General features: G+C 38.1%; 1 protein-coding gene across 1 annotated transcript; it reads right to left on the bottom strand.

Moving 5' to 3' along the window:
* Window positions 1-329: 329 nt before the first annotated feature.
* LOC124168097 lies at window positions 330-18510 on the bottom strand. The gene is made up of 10 exons (XM_046546210.1): window positions 17996-18510; window positions 17631-17910; window positions 16627-17029; window positions 15420-15781; window positions 14590-14765; window positions 13593-13819; window positions 11249-11485; window positions 6998-7280; window positions 5334-5615; window positions 330-3251 (listed from the first exon to the last, which is right to left on the bottom strand). Exons 1-10 carry the CDS (start codon window positions 18053-18055, stop codon window positions 2862-2864), a joined length of 2700 nt encoding a protein of 899 aa, XP_046402166.1. The 5' UTR covers window positions 18056-18510; the 3' UTR covers window positions 330-2861.
* Window positions 18511-18535: the final 25 nt, after the last annotated feature.

The following is an 18535-nucleotide window of genomic DNA, read 5'->3' as shown; positions in this document are numbered from 1 at the left end:
AAGAGTCCTTACAAATGATACAATTTTGATGGTGGGCGGGTGATCATTGTAGCCCAGTGGGTAATCACTAGGTGCTTATTTAAAAGGTCAAAGATTCAAATCCCGGGTAAAGCCTGCAAACACCACAAAAAAACTTGAAGTGCGAGTTGACCTGCAGAGAAGAACTGGTACCCCCTCCCCTGAGCCTGTATATCCCCATAAATCACCTGTGCTTAGTCTGGCTTTAACCCTCTTAAGGGTTCTCCTTTGATAACCATTATTATTTTTGCAGCCAGGTACATTGTAATGAAGGATAACAAGTGATAGGTATGGCAATCAAAAATTCTGCATACTTTGAGCAATTTTATTACATATCTCATTGCAAAAAACTGATTTAGCTAATTTTTACAATTTGTTGAACTAATTATTGTAGCTTCTCTTAGAAATGTACAGTGAAAAAGCCTATACAGCAATATTTCAGCAATTACATATATTGTTACAAGCTTGAAAAAGTATCTCAATAAAACTCTTTCAATTATATCGCAAGTAATACTTGCAAAAAAAATGGTTGACCTACATGATGACTTATGCTTCTGGCCTGGGAAAATAATCTAAATGCCAGAGAATCAAATTAAATCTGCAATGGATTCAACAACATATGGCAAACATGTGAAATTGAAATATATATACATAACATCATCAGAATCTTTGGACACAGCAATGAAAGCAGCATAAATAAACTTCAAAAGAGGCAGGAAGCAGATAACAATTTCTTCCTACAACCACCCCAGACATTTCAGCCAAAAACTGAATGGCACAAAGAAACTTCATGGTTAACAGAGAAAGGAATATGGTAAAAAGCTTCTGTTTAGATTAAAGAGAGAGATAATGGCTGAGGATTAAGTTATCACCAATGTCATTTCAGCTCACATTGATTTCAATGTACTTATTTTTAATGGGTAAGCAGTTAAATGCAAGAGGTGAAGAGCCCCTCAAAAATTACATTGGAAAAAATAATAGACCTTGAACTTAAATAACCATTACTCATTGGAACTAGCATAATTTCTCTGAATGAATATTCTAACATAAAAGGAAAAAAGTCATCACCAAAGACAGAAAATATGAGCAGATTAAGCAAATCACAGATACTATGACAAAATTCTTGAGTTCCATAACCTCACAGTGCAAAACAAATGTATAAACAAAGAAAAAATTTCCTCTCATTCCATGGGGCAAGCAGAAATTAATGGATTTGACACGAAAAATTCCTGAAATTGAATTGCAATTACAAAGGTAATACGGAAGGAGTTGAAAACACTAGTCCAACAACAAGAGAAGCACAGCATTGAGTCTTTATCCTTTGTGTCCTTTGAAAAAAAGAATAAAATATTTAACAAATATTAACCTACTTTACATTTCCACAAGCAGCTGAACAAGGAGCTTAGAAATAAATATGAAAATCTCTTTCGCACGGCAAAGGAATAAATGCAGGCTGCTCATAGTGCCAAGAACAACAGTGATATGAGGCAAAATTAAATGAAATGCGTAAAATGTGATGTGAATAGGAGCCGGCAGGTGCACAACTCAGATTTATGTACCTATGAAAAAAAATTGCCTCTGTATTTGATAAGAAAAAAGACTCACGAATTATGCTGAACTCTTTGTCAACTGCATGTACACACAAAAATAACATTTCTTTCAACTTGCAATAAAATTATCTCAAATAAAAATTAACATCTCTTAGGAAACTGTTAAGGCTGCCCAATAGTAATGCCACCTTCAAGGATATTTACAATTTTCTGATAAATAACAACACAGAAAAACGAAATTAAAATTAACCAACATATAATTCATAGCATAGATAAAATTGGATCACATATATAATAGCATTTATTGTATTGAATTGATAAATCTTGGATGATGTAAATAATTAAAAGCATATTTTGGCAATGAGTTCTAAATTACATCCAAGCTCCAATCAAAACCTTTCACAATCTTAATACAAACATAACTACATGCCAAATAAAAATCATTTCAACATGGCCACAGATCTTTGACTATTGAAATGATCAGCATGATGATTAAATATACTTAATTTCTCATGAATGTGACATCACCATTTAGACAAACCTATATAAAAACAAAATAAATAACAAAGTATGGCTACATTTGGCTAAAATTCAATAACATATGCTTTCAACACATGCAGGATACCCTCAAATGAATACTGTGATACAATAGTTGAAAGAATACCTTTGATGGTTCAACATTACAATCGCGTGATAGGAATGGCTTCATGAGTTTTAATTAAAATAGTTTTAAAGAAAAATATAACAGGGAAAAAATTTTCATTAGAGTTTTCAAAATTAAGGTTTTCATAATTGATCGCGAACGATATTTCACGGCATTATTAAGAAAATATAACTTTACCAACGCAGGAACTGAGTCCTATCAAACCATTTTAGCAGAGATGAAAATGTAATTTTTTCAGTTTGTAACTAATTCTTCACTGAATATATTTTACTTCACCTAAGGGAAAAAAATGCAGAAATAAATTAATTTATAGTGGCATTAAATGGAAGACACAATCAAGCTGTACTGTGACAGATTAACAAGCTTTGATTTTTTTATTAAATAAAGATTGCTGCAGCCATTCCACCCTACCACACACACTTCCCAAAAAACCCAAAGATATTCATTTCCGGGCAAACCCTACATGTTTGCATTATTTTAGTACCTTTTCTTGTCTTCAGTTTGGCCCCCAAAAAAGGTCAAATGCACTCCTCTGCACACACAAAGAAAATACAATAATAATTACAATAAAAATAACAGGCAAAACTTTTATCAAGCAGGCGCTCACTCGGACCGCAAACAAACAAACATCATGACGCACAGCCATCCTCTGTGGTGCTCCCCTGCCTGCTCCGCATGAGATTGAACGAGGTCGACCGACTCGCCAGGGCCTCTGTTCGACTCGCCACACTGGCAAACAACCTGTCTACTTCGGCACTTGTGGAGGTGACTGGATGCGAGGTCACGGCCTTCCCTGATGGCAAGAAGGAGCTCAAATTCTCCCTCATCTCCGTGCAATCATTGACCTTTGTGACCTCCCTGGGGCCCAGCAGTCGTGAGGTGATACTGAGAGGCTGCCCACTTTCTTCAGACAACACAGACGACTCTGCATCATCGTCCGACTGAACAGGACCACCTAATAAGTGCCACCGGTGAAGAAAGTTTCTCTGGGCCTCTGTACTGACTTTCACATCCCTGGACTGGATAAAAAAAAATACAAATACATACTGCAATAGGGTGGATTCCTTTAACACAGAAAACGAAAGGCATTGATTGCGATTCGTAACCCACCTTTAGTGTATTCATAATATACAAATTATTTGGTTTTAGAAATCCCAGTTTAGACAAATGTTAATGGTCAATTTTAACCTCATTTGAAAAAGGCCAGTTTGGTGGCCACGTGACGTCACAGGGAACCAGATGCTATATGAGTAGTCAGGAGTTTTACATTGTCTGAGATTACCAACACATGCATGAGGCACAGAGCTCAGGGAAATATCACTTAATAATCACCTATTAAAACTGCCTGTGGTCAGAGAGTTTCCTTCGTTTGACAGCGTATTAATAATGATTATTTAAGCCAAGCGCTACCAGCTAGCAGGGTACTCTGCTACCTGCTAGCATCCTGCGTCGTAACAGCGCTCAAAGCCTCGCCCCAAGGTCACCTCAATTGCGGCAGCGGGAACCAGTATGACGTCACACGGAGTTTTCCAATCATTCATACTTAGCAGTCGCGTTTTCGCGCGCTTGAAAATTTTCACTTTTCGTTTAATCGCGAAAAATAGATATCGTCATTTGAAAATCTAAAAGCGTTAAATACGTTATGCAGGATTAATAATCTTTCGATTTAGGCAGTAAAAAAAATAGGAAACCTCAAATTAATGCCTCAATTATCAGATTTCTAAATACATTCTGATTGAGAGCACATTTAAGAAGAAAACACAGCTCTGTTTCAATTTGGCAACTTCAACCTTTTAAATGCTCTTTTACCTGTGTAGCATAAATCACAATACAAGCAAAACATTATACAGTAAAACCTCTTTACATAGTAATGGAGGGGACCAAAATTTGGGAAATTTGATGCGTGGAGGTTCACAATAGAGAGGTTTTAGTGATAGGCACCATTTTTTCATATCCTTTGGAAATGAATGGTACTACTGTCTTTTAAACCATTATATTTATGTGTTTAAACAAACATGCATGCATTAGTGAACATGTATTTAAATTATTTAATAATTACAGAAAGCGAGCACTATCGTGTGATTGTCCACGTCTCGAACTGTACTTTGAGGTGGCTAAGTTTTGTTCCGAAAATGAACTATATTAAGTTAAAAATGCTACCATAATTATTAGTATTTACCTATTTCGCTCATGATTGTCATAGGATTTTTCCTATCATTCGCGATACTTCTATTAGTTAAAAAACTCGGTTTTTTTTAGCTACTTCACTGGTGGGGATATCCTTGAAAATCTACTTTATTACTGTAATTGTTACCTTTCTGTAGGCTATAATAAAATTAAATACCAGTATATGTGCAGGAAAATGGATAGTCTAATCTCGTAAAATTTTATATTCAGCTGAGCTGGTTTTAGAATGTAAATGTGGTGATTGATCATAATTTTCTCAGTGAAAAGATGTTTGAGTCATAACTTCGCGATGCCTACCAATTAAGTAAGAAAAAAAAGGTTTACATTGTGCATTCCATAAGTTATTTTAATGCATTAAGAGTTATGACCAAAATTTCACCAAATAGTAAGCAATGACCCTTATGGGATTGTCAATGTTTTGGTCAGTGGGCGTCGCTTGTCCTACCCAAGCACTCTCATTCCGGTCACACTTAGTTCCACACTCAAAACCAGTGGTGCCACCTCAAGGTATTTACAATCTCCTTGATTGAAACAAGTAGAATGCAAAATAATAACGTGGACATGAACTACTAAATCTTCTATTTTTCGAAAGATCCACAGAGAAAAAATCATTCGCCTTGACCGGGATCCGGATCCCCCGATTTCCGGTCGAGTGCTTTAGCCAGTTAAGCTACCGAGGCGTCATTCTTCCCTGTGGATATTTGGTCCCGTGGATATCCCGGTCAAGGCGAATGATTTTTCCTATGTGGATCTTTCGCACGATTTTGCATTGCGGGTGACTCCCGTAAAAGTTATCACCGCTGCTAGTCCCCGTATACTTTAAACTTCTTTTTTATTTTTACATGTAAATGTTGTAATTTTTACATGTTATGGTTAAATGTAAAGGTGTGAACCAAGAAAAGAAGCAAACTCACCTCAGGTGCAACATCTAATCTGATGCTAACACCTTTGTTTGAAGAATCCCTGAGCATTGGATCTGATCCCACATGACTCAATGCTTTCTTGTTGTCCACTGCAAGTGTACTGCCTGTCCTTACTAGGTGACCTTCCACATCGCTGTGGCCCAATCCTTCCCTCTCCACCGTCTCCCTCGGCTGCCCAGTCCTCTGGATCACCTCATACTCATCCAGGCCTTTATCCAGTGAGTAGCTCAGACTGCTTCCCATGGAAGTGTTGAGACTACCATCCACTTCATCCTATTCGGCACAGCGTAAAAGGAATCAAAATGTAAAACAAGGTGCATCCAGAAAGTAGCTACCATTTGTTCTAGTGCCACTGCAATGCCATGGTCTCCTCGGCTTGTTGCCAACTATCAATCCCATTTTGGTTTCTTTATTTTCTTGCCTGTATGCATTTAAAATGTTTAGGCACTTCCTGACTGTGAGATTCATTTTTTGCACACAAGGAACAAAAAGCGGTCTGAAATTCATCATGAAAAGTACATTCCACACAGTCACGCTTGAAACGATGCAATTCTGAAATTCATTTTTTAATAAGAAATTGATGGCGACCATAACAAATGGAATGGTGAGAGTGTAGGTAGGAAAAAATAATCCATGGCTGGAGCTGGTGCTCGTAAAAATGGTCTAACTCACGTTTAGATACTTTCAAGCCTATGACCTGTGCCTTGTTTTCCTTCCACTCAAAGACAAAACTACTCCACAGAGTCACACTGCGTGAACACAACTAGAAAAGGTGCTCTGTGCAATTCAGGCACGTAGCCAGAACTTTGTATAAGGGGGCTTGGGTGGTATTCAGGTAATGTTTTTCCCACTCCCCATAATAATTATTTCTTGGTCTCTGCATTTGTTCCCGAAAGCCACATTATGTAGTCAAAAGTTTGTGCTTTACGGCTATGGAAGCAGTAGTTACTTTCATCAGATTCATAGAAGGCAAATGAAAGTCAACGATGAGGTTCGGAGAGGTCAACATTCAGTTTTCAACGACTATCTCTTGAGGAGAGTCAATGAAAATGGTTAAGAGATCCAATTTTTCAGCAGTCAGATGATGCCATGTCATGTTCAGACATGGCAGCATTCGACAACCACTAGTTCTCGAATTTGAGGCACGAAGTAGCAGGTAAACCTTTGAAAATTGATGAAGATGTGAAACACAACTGTCATTATAAATGTTGTCTTTTTGTGAGGCTGAATAAGTTGGTAGACCGCGATGACATATCTCACCAAAGGATTGGAAACTAATTAGAAAGTAGTTTTAGATGTTGTGGAAGGTTACACAGGATTTCCACCGGGTCAGGTTCTCCAACTCCATCTCGGCCGACGTTTCGATGGGCAAGTTGTCCATCGAAACATCGGCCGAGATGGAGTTGAAGAACCTGACCCGGTGGAAATCCTGTGTAACCTTCCACAATTCTATACACCGGGAAAGCCTATGATCATTCTTTAGTTTTAGATGCATTCTTTCATGTACAAAAAAAATTTGTTATTAAGTTGTTTCATTAACCATGTTTAATGTTCAGAACTTCCATGGAAACTGAGTGGCAAAATACGGGTAGCTTACAAAGAAGGCGCTGGTGTATCTATGATTTTAGAACATGTTATCAAGTACATGACCTTACCTTCACTTTGGGCTCATTTTGAATCTTGTCCACACCATCCTTGCTTCCATTCTGCTGCCCCATGCCACTGATATCTCCACTGCCTGGGAGCAATATCTCTCCCTTCCCACCGGCTGACCTTGTCACCCTGTGACACCTCTCAAATGTAGGCCTCGAGGGTGGCAATTCTCCGCTCCCACCACTCTCTGAAGCAGTCAGCCGCACTCTCACTGGCTGAGATGGCAAGTTGTGAGAAGATCCAGAGTGTGATCGCCGATGACAGTGAGGAGGTGCACCAATCGGACTGTTTGAAGGATAAACCATGTTTTTATCAGTCATCACTTGGGGCTAAACTTTCCGGAAATTGCTTACATTCCCCATAAAACCAACTTTTTTTCTAGAGACCCATTTTGGTACACATACTCCATTAACTTTAATAGTTACAGTAAAACCTCTTTACATCGTAATGGAGGGGACCAAAATTTGGGCATTTTGATGTATGGAGGTTCACTATAGAGAGGTTTTAGTGATAGGTACCATTTTATTGATAAACCATAATATTAATATATTTAAACATACATGCATGCATTAGTGAACATATATTTACAATTTAATGATTACACAAAGGTAAAAGTAACTTGTTCAAGAGGGCTTTTTAAGAAAGAAATTAGTTATTGGGTTTGCTTTAACCTTTTTAAAACTCTTTCGATGTAATGTTTTTAATTCTATTGAATACAATCATATTATGATCGCATTCCTCCATGCTTAATAAAAACCATTTAATTATGTTCAATAAATCCTCAACCTCTGTTTTGGTGGGAACTGTAACTGATTCCTCATTACCAACATCTTCCTCTAAATTCATCTCTTACTGTATCCTGCAAGATATATACATCTCCTTCACCACTATCTTCCAACTCATGTGGGGAACAAATGAATAAATCATTATCAACATTTACAAAGTCTTCAAATGTTGAATTTGTGTTAACTATTTTGTTGATTTTATCGAACTGTAGGTTCATTATCAAGCATCTCACTTTCCTCCTGTTTGCTACCACCCGTAATCCCAGCCTTGATGAAGCATTTCTCAAAAATTGAGGAAAGGCACAGCCTGTGCATGGTCTGAAGGATGTTCCATGAGCACCTTTAATGTCGTTTTCACTATTCACTCTCCATAAAAAATAAATCACTAGCTGTTTTCGATAATGCCTTTTGACCAAAGAAATAATTCCCTGGTCTAAGGGTCGTAATTTACTAGTAGTGTTTGGAGGGAAGTACACAACTGTTATATTTCTAAACATAATTCTTTCATCCTCTTATTTCACTGCCCGCGTTTTTTATTTGTGCAGCCTAGATATAGAGTTTCTTCTGTTTTTCCTCGGTTGTTTAAAATAGATGGTATTCCAAAGGTCACTGCTACATCTTTCTTCTACCTGCCCTCGTCGATGGCTTGGAAAAATCCTCGGAATGTTGTAATGTCAAGCAGCCGCCTTGTTTTATTTGTCGAATCCATCATCAACTTATAATTAATTAAGTAATTTTCGTATGTTTTCATATTTTATGGCAAATAATTGAAAATACTCCTTATAATATATTTTAGAAAATTGATTTATCATTCTTATAACGTATGACATGTTAAAGATTATAAAAAATAAATAAACACGTGACTATTGCAAAAAATAAACAAGAAATTGAGCGTAATTTTGAAAATTTCGTCGAATTGCCTTTCTCTAGAATACAATGCTCGTAGAGTTCCGTAGAAAAACTCTGTCGAGGGCACAAAGAAACGCTAGGTCTGCGAAATGACGTGATTTCCCAGTGTGAATGCTGGGCGAACTACTTCAGAATGCGGCAGCGACAGTAAAAAATTTCATTGCTCTACGGCATATCAGCTAATTAGCTGTCTCTTCACCTAACATTGTCGCGCATGGAGCGATGTTCGTTCAGTATTGCTAGAAATTGACGTCCCGGACTCCCGATGGAAGAGTCAGATTTCGCGGCATAAATACGCACGCAAGACAGATGACTGTCGCTAAGCGCAATAAATTGTAAACTACGATCGTTCACGAAAGCATCGAAAAATTACCAAGGCGGCAGTGAGAAAGTGCTACACTGGAAAATATGGGAATAAAATAATTGCAAAATTGTATTTGATTTATTTCGAGTCGCAGTAAATTCATGAAATATTTTCATTTTAGAAACGGAAGCAGCAATGCGGTTGAGTAATTCTGTCTCCATAAATGGGAGTGAAGTTAGTTGAAATATTTCCGCCGGCAAGGGATTATAGGCTGCGCTGGTCGCCTCTTTTATTAACTGAACATAGTATGAAAGCAATTACAGGAAAATAAAGCCATAAGTAATAGAAAGCGAGTGCTATCGCGCAATTTTTACCATGATTCGAGAGAAAACGATGCGTTCTGTCTTCATTTACTGTCACTTAAAATGATTAGGATAGTTCGCTGCCTTTTTCTTATTTACTGTTAGGTATGCTCTCGAATGGGACAAAATGGCCCTAACTAATGGTTAACATGAAAATTACATTATAGTAAAGGTGTAAAAGAAAAGAATAAGCGTGAAACATTTATCGCTGAAAATGTCAATCCATGTTCGTTATCGCGGGTGCATTAATGGTCTCTAGTTGTCTCGGTACGAAATGCAGAGGTAGTTAGGCCGTCTCGGGGGTCTCTCGTTGCTATGATATATAGAGGTTTTACGATATAAAGAGGTTCACTATAGAGAGGTTTGCCTATAAATTTACAAGTAAATCTGACGGGACCAGAGGGTTGGTACTATGTATAGAGGTTTACGATGTAAAGAGGTTCACTACATAGAGGTTTTACTGTATCTGCACATTATGTGGGAATGGGGCTAGAGACTATTTTAATAGATTTTTAATGCGTGTTAGCACAGTGAAATTTTTTCCTTAAAATCATTGACTCAGCATTCAGTATTCTGCTGCTACACACAAAATAGCAGTGAGTACAGATCATATTATCATCATTTCTTTAAGATTTATTACGAGGAAGAATCTGTGAAATGCAATAAACTTTTCACCTAATTTAAACAGTTTAATTAGCTGTTACAGATCACCAAAAGATCATTTTCACATGCATTAGGGTAGTTGGTGCTGATGCTGGCACCAGAACTGGATCTAATGTAATAAAATAGAAGCTTTCACACCATATCCTATATGGCACTAGTGCCAGCAATGGCATTGTTCCAGCCAGCCACAAATGTACTTGGTGAGTCTGATGCCAGTCCTGGCAGTCAGTTTCAATGTTTTAAAATGGACACTTACACATTGCTGGTGCTGGAAAAGATTCTCCAAAGATAGATACAACCTTTCTTACGTGCTATCCAAAATCCAACAGGCTACAAGTACCAGCAATCCTGGTGGTTGTAAAAATAATCCATGGCTGGAGCTGGTGCTCGTGAAAATGGTCCACCTCATGTTTAGATGCTTTCAAGCCTATGACTTGCATGTTGTTTTCCTTCCACTCGAAGACAAAACTACCCCACAGAGTCACACTGTGTGAACACAACTAGAAAAGGTGGTCTGTGCAATTCAGGCACGTAGCCAGAACTTTGCATAAGGGGTCTTGGGTGGTATTCAGGTAATGTTTTTCCCACTCCCCATAATAATTATTTCTTGGTCTCTGCATTTGTTCCCGAAATCCACATTAAGTAGTCAAAACTTTATGCTTTACGGCTATGGAAGCAGTAGTTACTATCATCAGATTTTGAGCAAATTTCAGATTTGTGAATCAGATATCAGTCCATAACTATTGAATGTTTAGAGAAAATCAGAGGGCAAGTATGCCTGGGCTAGTTATCTCCCTGAGAATAAACTAAAATGGTAACCTTCCACACAATTTTATTTACTTAAGTACCAACCCGGTTTCGATATGATACCTTGATAATGACACTGCGTGTCGAAACCGGGTTGGTACTTTAGTAAATAAAATTGTGTGGAAGGTTACCATTTTAGTTTATTCTCATGGATATAAAACATTTCCACCAGATATCGCCAGACACTGTGGATTATGTTAGTTATCTCCTATTGGGATGCATGGCCTGTAGTCACCACAAGGGAAAAAAAGCTGACATGGGGACTGAATCCCCACCTACCTCTACCTAAATGCTTGGCAAAATATCAAATTTGTACACTGCCATTAGAACAGCAGTCAAATGCTCTATCCGTTGGGCCACCATCTATTCCGTATCTTAGATGAAAAGTTGAAGCACACCTTTCCAAGATCAATGCAAACTCACCTCTGATCAAGATTCCCAGGGGGCCCATTGGCTTTGAGTAGGCTGCCTCCACCGCTACCCATCAGAGAGTTTAGGCCGGCCTTTGGATACAGGAGGGAGGCCAAATTTGGAAGGGTGGCCCTGAGGTCTTGCGTGGAAAGACCCCAGTAACACCGAAGCTGAGCCACATTCTTATTCAGAAGATATACACCATACTTGAACTGAAGTTTGTCCTTGGCTCGAGAGAAGAGTGGGAATCTGAATGATACAAAATTATGATCTAAGTCAACATTGTTAGGCAAATGACACTTTTCATGAGACATGACTAAGACAACACACAACAAGAAAATTGTTCTTGACAACAGAAATAAGTACATATCACAATTATAGGTTTACGCCAATGCTTCACTCTAAGTGTTCTACGGATAAAAACAAATGAGAAGCTCAATTTTGCACCTAAAACATCTATTATTTTCCAAATAGCTTTCTCATAGTCACTTAAATCCATAGAAAGCAGGAAAATTTCCTTAGTTTCACAAGGTGCCACTCAAGGATAAATGATTACCTCTATACAGAACCAAATTCCCAAACGAACAAAATCAATTCTTGACACTAATAAACAACAAGAAACAAAGCAAAAACAATAACTGGATCAATTATTTCCATAATAATAACCGATTTTTAACTAAATAACATATTCTCAATACTACTAAGTGAATTCAGGCCCTACTTTACAATTAAATTATTCAGTATGAACATCAAAATTTATACCCTCGGAGATAATATACCCAGGCAGTATTTGAACCAGAAATCTACTACTTGGCTGGCAAAAACATTTCCCTTACACTATCGAGGTCAGCAAGAAAAACTTGCTAGATGAAACAAAGTGGCTCCAAAATAAATTAAATTCCAATAATACCTGTGGCTATGCAAATAAGATGGCACTGACCCAATTTTTAAAATCAGTAATTCAAGTTGGACCAACAAAATAAAACTTCAACTTCCATATGATGATTTATTACACAACCATAGTTTTGTCGAGCATTCAACATAATCAGATGAGCAATTACAGACCATATTTTTGAAATGGCAACACAAAAGCCATTGGAGAAGTGAGAAAGGCAGGGTCTACAGGCCAATTGATTGACCTCCTTCCCCTAATCCACTTTCCACACTCTCAACCCAACTGCGGAAGAATACGAAGTTTTAATTCTAGCTGGCTCAACATGAATAATGGCTAGAGATGCGTGAAAATCGCAAATGCGATATAGATGCGATGTGCGCAAATAAATGCGACATATATGCGATGACTGGACTCTTATGATATTTTTACGCAAATTTGCCTTTTCAACGGCATAATTCGTACATTTTGTGCCGAGCACAGTTTAAATGCTCCGCCGACACTCACCGCTTAAAGCATTTGAGCGACTGGCCAGCTGCTAGTTGGCTGGGACTCTACGTGGCCGCGAACTACAAGTGGGCACGGGCAAGCTACTCCTCCACCACTATACGTCTTATTCCTTAATTTACTATTTTCTACAACATAATTATTTTAAATACAGTGGAACCTCGATAAAACGACACCCCACGGTTCACCAATAAACACTCGCTATAGCGAATTGTTGCTTTACCGGAGGTGGTGCAAATAATAGCCAATACACCTCATATTACTCCTTTATTTTTATTTTCTCGCTTAGACGTGTTTGGTGTCTTTTTGGCCATGGTGTGTTCCATCAAATGCTTTCTATTCATGCAACTCATGGACGTGCGAGTATGCTGACGACTGCTTTCTGCCGCCCGAGGAACAAAAGAAGATCAAGCATTCGCGAATGCTAATGCCACAATATTTTCACCAAAATTAACTACTTATTTATCGAACGACAGTTTACCACATAAATTTGAGACTGAGCACTCCATTAACTTCATTTCTAACAGATCGCTAGCAATTACAGAGATTAAGGAGTCTAGGTGTAAGTTTCTCCGGCGGTGAAACCCTCGCTATGGCGAGAGCCAACACCAAAAGGGCCTAGTAAAAACGAAATTTTTAACATGCTTATTATAGGATCAATTGATGGTGCATCGGCTATCTCTTGTAATAGCGAGGGTCTCACAATAGCTCGTACTCGCTTTAACGAGGTTCCACTGTATTCTGTATTTTGTCATATAACCGTGTTTCACTACATTTCATCGTCATCTACCTCATTATGAAAATAAAAAATAGACGCTACAAAATGCGATAAACTGTTATTGAAAGTGCGATGAAATAAAAATGAAAAAGCGATTTTCACGTATCTCTAATTATGACTATAAATTATATATTAGACATTTACTGACACATGAAGCAAGCTATACATTGAAAACTCACTCTCTCTCTCCATCTGGTATCTTGTCAGTCACCAAATCAGAAATTCTAGACCTCGAACCAAGATGCGCCACAGGATATCTCAAGGGCACATGGAGGAAGATGGATATCATTTGAATGGCATGTGCCACATAACCAAGGGCAACCGACACCATGACTTCATCACGAGGACCAAAATCTTCCGAATTAGGAAGCTTAACACCACATATTGTGTAACCACCATTGGGATGCTGAAAAAAGAAGAAAAGATAAGATGAGCGGTTAAAAATTCAGCAGATTTTAAAAAGTAACAACATTACACCACAACCAGCATGTGCCTTAGAAAAGTGACCCCTGCAGAAATTTGTAATTCCATACATTAACCGTGAGTTTATTGTGCAGTATTGACATATCTTTAATGAACAAAAAGAAAAAACCCTAAAATTTCTTGCTATAATAATACCAAATTATTCAATTTTGTACGACAAGTCACTTCGAAAATATCACTACAATACAGAAACCACACATATGTCTGAGGTTTCAAAATTTTATCATAGCACAAAAAATAAATCAGAATTGAAAACAAAATTTCCTTTAAAATGATGTATTAATGATTAATATGGCATGCACTGAAGTCCAGATATAAATTTGAAAAGTAAAGTAGCATATCATTTTGACGCCCACAGTAGGGTGGTGACCCCTCCTCTCCCCTCAGGCAACAGTCCGAGAAAATTTTAGAAAAATGACATGCCTGGATATACATTTTACATCATTTTGGAACTAAAAATTTAACTTTAAGCAGATGCAGTCATTCAATTTCAAATCTAGACAATAGCTTTAAGTAATTTTTTTATTTCTCTGAGGCTTTGGGGGGGGATCTATTCCCTCACCCCCCCATAGTTACGCCACTGCTTGGGAGATGTATTAAGACTAAAACAAATTTATGTATTATCATCAAAGAGGAACTAAAAGAGATATAACTGTTTTTAATTATTGCAGTAGTTTAAGTATCATATTATACCTGCTGAATGGGATAAATTAGGCTTAAGTCAGACACTAAATGACGACGACGAAGAGCTAGGTGAGCACTGGTGCGTAAGAATGCATCCCGTGCTTCGAGAAACTCTCGGTGCCTCCACTCTCTCAGATGCTCAACTTCCCTCAACAGCGATTCCTGCTGCTCCTTCAGCTCCTTTCCTGAAAGCACACAACAGCAATGAGATCTTCCTCTTCAATTTAATCAACCTAGGCAGGCTAAGATGATAGGGGAGGTGAAAACTACACGCAGGGAGGAAGTTGGCAATCCACAGAGATATAGGAGATATTTTGATCTTCCATAAATGGACTGGATGGTTAAGATAATCAATCAATGCTTAAAGTTAACATCCATGCATAGTTCACAACTGTTTACTTCAGCTAAGTATACTGACCAGTAGTTTGGTCAAATTTTATGATTTGCACAGAATACCTGTAAAATAATATCTAACCAAAAAGGGATGAGCAGTAAGGCACTTTACATAGACAATTATCAAACATGAATATTGCAATAAGGAAAGTTGCTTCATGTTCTGGGAGTTACTACTAAATAGGGTTCCACAGAAAATGATACTACCACAAATTATTTGTTTTGTGATAGTAGTCAGACAACTCAGGCCAACACAATTTGCACCCTCTCAAAATTTATGAAAGATTTCTTTCCTAGACGTAAAATTTAAAAAGACTGGGTGTGCAGAAGAAAACAGAGAAAAACTGTACCTCACCAATGGCAACACTGATCTATGAAAGGGCCAGTGAAAAATTACACAAAACCTTAAGTTAAGGACTCAAAAAGACAGATCACAGACAACTCACCCTTTTCTTTGTTCTGATTGGCTAATTCCTGTCCCCTGCTTGTTAGCTGACGGACTTCATTCAACTTTCTGCCTCTTTCGCCTTTCAGAAGAGAGACGCACAGCCTCAGGCTTTCAGCAGCCACCAATGCCCGTGCAAGAGCTTGCCTCTTGGCTGCACGAGTCGTAGATGAGTGAGCCCGCATTTGATTGACTGGTCGAGGAGAGAGCTGCTTGGAAGCGTCATCTTTTGAGCTGAATTGCACAGTTGAACTAACGGTAACCTCTGGGGCTGATGGGACCATTGAAGCAGCAGATATGCGTTCACGTAAGGCCCCTGCAGACGCTGCCTGCTTTCGAATTGCCTGCTCCACTGATCTGAGCCTGCATATGAGAGGAATGACATCTGAACATTAAATAGAGGTTACAGAAAACTTGAAAATCATAGGCAATGCAATTTTCGATAGGATTAATTTTTATAAAGTACACCTTGTTAATTAGCACAAGCAATAGCCAATAAGCACAAAGTAAGTCATACTACCTCAAAGAATAACACCCCAACTACTGCATTGTAGTCACTAAAATGGACATTTAAATATTATTTTGTTTCATTTAATTTATGCAGTGCTGTTATCCCATTAACTAAGACTTCATTCAGAAGAAAGAATAAGATTTATCAAAGACCACTGCCCAATGATTCACACATTACTCCTCGGATATGATACAACTGATTTTCTTGTTTAGTTATACAGAATCAGTTTTAGCCCACATCTTACTTTCTCTTTACTACAGTATTTCACCATGGATGTAAGCCATAAGAAAGGTGGCTAAGTTCCATTACATATATTCCATTAAATATAGCCAATCAGGGCATGCTTAAAGCAAAATTGGCATCAGTGCAGTGTATCACCAATCCGGAAGTGAGTGATACAGGTAACTCAATTGACCACAGCAATATGTACAAAAAAAAATAAAACTATGGACAAGACTTGGCATATAAAGACTGAATTCCTGTTCACTTTGGGGTACCTTAGGTGCACTCAAATTTCACCAGTTTCTGAAAGTGACAGCACATTTTTTGCCTTTAAGCAAACTTTACAACCAAAACAAGACTGGTACTCCTGAAGTCTTACAACAGAGCTACTCTGGCCTAACTTAAGATTCAAGGTAAATACTACTCAGATAGCCAACCAAATAGTTAACCTATTTCAAAAGAATGAAAATCTAACCTGAGAAGTAGTGGGAGGGTATAGCTAGGCCTGACTTCAGACTCAGCCAAACACATCTTCACCTTCTTCGCTTTGAAAGGCACAGCCTCTTCCGTTCCAGCAGTTTCAACCGGCTGATCTCCATCCTGCGAGTTGGCACCTTTGGCATCTTCGTCCACACTCCGTCCCCTGCCCTCATTAACATACACATGGGATGAGAGGCAGTGGGCGGATGTGAAACATGTCCCCCCATTCATGTGGAAAACAATGGTGTTTGGGCCCAGCGGAGGTGAGGAAGGGATCACGTGAGTCATGGGAATCGGCACTAGGCCAGAGAAATGAACACCCCATGCGGTCACTAGCGTGTCTTCCCCACAAGCCTCCGAGTTCTTCTGCCTGTGCTTCCATATTCTTACCACAACACCTGCAAGGAAACGAATGGATTCACATTAACCCATAATCATTTCAATGCCTTCTTGAAATAATGCACAAAATTTAGTGGATCTGAAATAACTATGAGCCCATTTCAAGCTACTCATTTAAGCAAAGAAAATGCAGACGAGAGTATAATTACTCATTGGACTTGACCTAGCTGTGATAAAACAATAAAAAAGTAGAGGCGAAATTGATTACATGTATATGATAATAAATTGTCAACTATTAAGGAAATTAAAGAGAACTTTCACTTTGATATATTAAGTGCAGCTTATACACTCGTAACTGAAATTCATTTCTTCAAGAGTATGTATACATACATGCATTCCTTAGTTTACAATGAAGAACTACAATAATCAAACTGTTACACTTTCTCTTACACATTGATTTCATTCAAACTTCTATCAACATCACCAGCATAGATAACTTCCTTGGTTAAGGATATACATTTGACAATTTTCTTTGATATAATGAACAGGTACTTAGTTAACGACAAGGTGAGGAAAATTTTCTACCTCATGGAAAATTCATTAGACCAATTTAGATGAATAATACATTACAAGGCCTTAGGAAGTGGGTAGAACACGAACCTTTCGACACCAGGCTGGTAGAATGAGCCAAGATTTCTTGCATTTCCAATTCTGCCCACCTGGGATTCTCTCCTTGTATTTTCTCGCTCTTGTAGAAAGGCGCTGACATTGTTGTTAAGTGAAGGGTATAGTAATAATAAAATACTTCTGATGACGGTTCGCCTGAGGCAGTATGTAGTGGAGAAGGAGTAGGAGTTACCCGCCTGTGTTCTTTCGATTTGCGATCTTCTACGACATCCACATTGAACGCCGTTATCCTTACTAGATGCCTCAATCGACACTAAAAGTAAAAACCATGTAATTACAGCAATAACTGATGACATTTCCCTCCGAATTTCTAACAACAAAACAGTTGAGTGACTTACTTGTTGAGAGAAGAGCGGAGCGAACTCTTTCCATTTTGGATCCAAGTGCCGATTTGCCATCACTTTTTAAAATAAATAAAAAATCACCCCATTCCAAATATTTTTATATTCCTGTTAAAATTTTAACTAATGCACCCTATTGACATCTTATGTAACAGGACGCTAGACTACTTCAATATGAAAAAATCCGTCTTACGAGAGCAGATGAAAATTACAGCTATCGATTAAAAAATATATCTATGAACATTATGTACATTAGCTCGCCATTGCTTCATATTGACAGATCAATCAATGCGCCGTAAATAGTCGCAACAAAGACACAATTGACATGAAGGTCTCGTGACGAGATCAACGCTGATAAATTGTCTGGTCTAACAACAAAAAGAAGTTGTCATTAAAATATAACCTATTCGAATTAAATGGAACTATATCTACTGTTTCTCGAGGATCATAGCGGAGCTGAGGCACAATTATCCTAGATGATTTTACAAACAAAACAGAGGTTCCTCCTCCAGACTGCAAAATGAAGGACGATAAGCG

This window comes from Ischnura elegans, chromosome 11 (genome assembly GCF_921293095.1).
Source record: "Ischnura elegans chromosome 11, ioIscEleg1.1, whole genome shotgun sequence".
NCBI lineage: Eukaryota > Metazoa > Arthropoda > Insecta > Odonata > Coenagrionidae > Ischnura > Ischnura elegans.
Note: the sequence above shows the minus strand (reverse complement) of the source record. Positions and strands in the feature narration are given on the sequence as shown.

Excerpts from the sequence above, each read along its gene's own strand:
- LOC124168097 (XM_046546210.1), bottom strand. The coding sequence starts at position 18,055 with ATGGCAAATCGGCACTTGGATCCAAAATGGAAAGAGTTCGCTCCGCTC. Across the intron at positions 17,911-17,995 it reads CTCCGCTCTTCTCTCAACAA|TGTCGATTGAGGCATCTAGT; the intron begins GTAAGTCACTCA and ends TTTTACTTTTAG. Across the intron at positions 17,030-17,630 it reads TACCAGCCTGGTGTCGAAAG|GTGTTGTGGTAAGAATATGG; the intron begins GTTCGTGTTCTA and ends GTTTCCTTGCAG.